Genomic DNA, 1,264 nt, shown 5'->3' on the forward strand with positions numbered 1-1,264 from the left:
CATTATATCATACTATTTTTTTTTCTCCTTTAGATATCTATATTTTTAGAACTAGCATAAATTCTTACCTCTAAGAGATAAGGCTCCATTTGATCCAGGGTTTTCCCAAGATGCTTATCTGGATCTAAACCTGCCAAGAAAGGTTAAATATTTTTTTAGATAACTATCAGATGGGAACTTTAAAGACACATTTCCCTTCCCTTGGTCCCTCCTTGCCTAGGAAACCAGTGTATGTATATTTTAAATTTCTTTGATGCTAAAGTAAAATGTACTTTGTTAGTGTTTACGTTCCTATTCCCCTTGGGTAACTGGTTTTATTGCTCCTGAAAAGTAAGTTTCTATTTATTTCAATTGTAGTGTCACCTACCAGATGCATTGTTTCACAATGCCTTTCTCCTTTTTGAGGAATTGTAACTAGGATGGAAAAAAACAGCATCATTTCAAAGACATGAAATTTAAATCCTTGATATTTTAATTATTATGATTTATTTTACTCATGGTCAGCAGCATGAATTTTCTGATTTACCCTATTTTATATAAATTTCAAGCTTCCTACTTAGAGAATAAGAGTAGAAAATAGAAGAGCAGTAGACTCATACAGTATGCCTAAGTAATTAATTCACTTAATAGCATATGGGCACAAATAATTGTATTATCAAAACAAATAACATTTCCTTTCAATGACCACTTGTGCAACAATATGTTTTCCAAGTAAAGACAGAGGTGACTCTGAAAAATCATTATTGCATCAATAACTTGTGCATAAACTCTAGTAAGATATTCAACTGATGTAACGGTAGAGTCTGTGTAAGTGACGGACTGCAGGTGACAAGTGTAGACAAGAAGAACACTTTATATACACCAAGACTGACCTGCCAGGAAAAAAAACTCACATGCCACAAGCTGGCTATAAAATAAATGAATCTGTTTTAGATATTTACATCCATATATACATGTGTTGGCTTAGCTTCTTTCATATAAGTTATTTTGGCTGGGCACACTGGCTCGCACCTGCAATCCCAGCACTTTGGGAGTCCGAGGAGGGAGAAATGCTTGAAGCCAGGAGTTAGAGGCCAGCCTGGGCAACATGATGAGAGCTTGTCTCTACAGAAAAAATATTAGCCAGGTGTAGTAATGTGTGCCTGTACTCCTAGCTACTCAGGAGGCTGAGGTGGGAGAATCACAGGAGTTAAAAGGCTGCAGTGAGCTATGATCACGCCACTGCAGTCTAGCCTGGGAGACAGAACAAGGCCCTGTCTCAAAA

The 1,264-nt window shown here is 36.7% G+C and overlaps 1 protein-coding gene across 1 annotated transcript in view; it reads right to left on the reverse strand.

The window, feature by feature from the left end:
• The window catches only part of DPH6 (diphthamine biosynthesis 6), a 209,078-nt gene that overhangs the window by 37,681 nt on the left and 170,133 nt on the right, over positions 1 to 1,264 (reverse strand). The window contains exon 6 of the mRNA XM_012649214.1: positions 69 to 130. Coding sequence (XP_012504668.1) covers positions 69 to 130 — 62 coding nt within the window. The remainder of the gene's footprint in view (positions 1 to 68; positions 131 to 1,264) is intronic.

The sequence above is a fragment of the Propithecus coquereli genome, unplaced genomic scaffold (genome assembly GCF_000956105.1).
Source record: "Propithecus coquereli isolate 6110/MARCELLA unplaced genomic scaffold, Pcoq_1.0 Scaffold3, whole genome shotgun sequence".
NCBI lineage: Eukaryota > Metazoa > Chordata > Mammalia > Primates > Indriidae > Propithecus > Propithecus coquereli.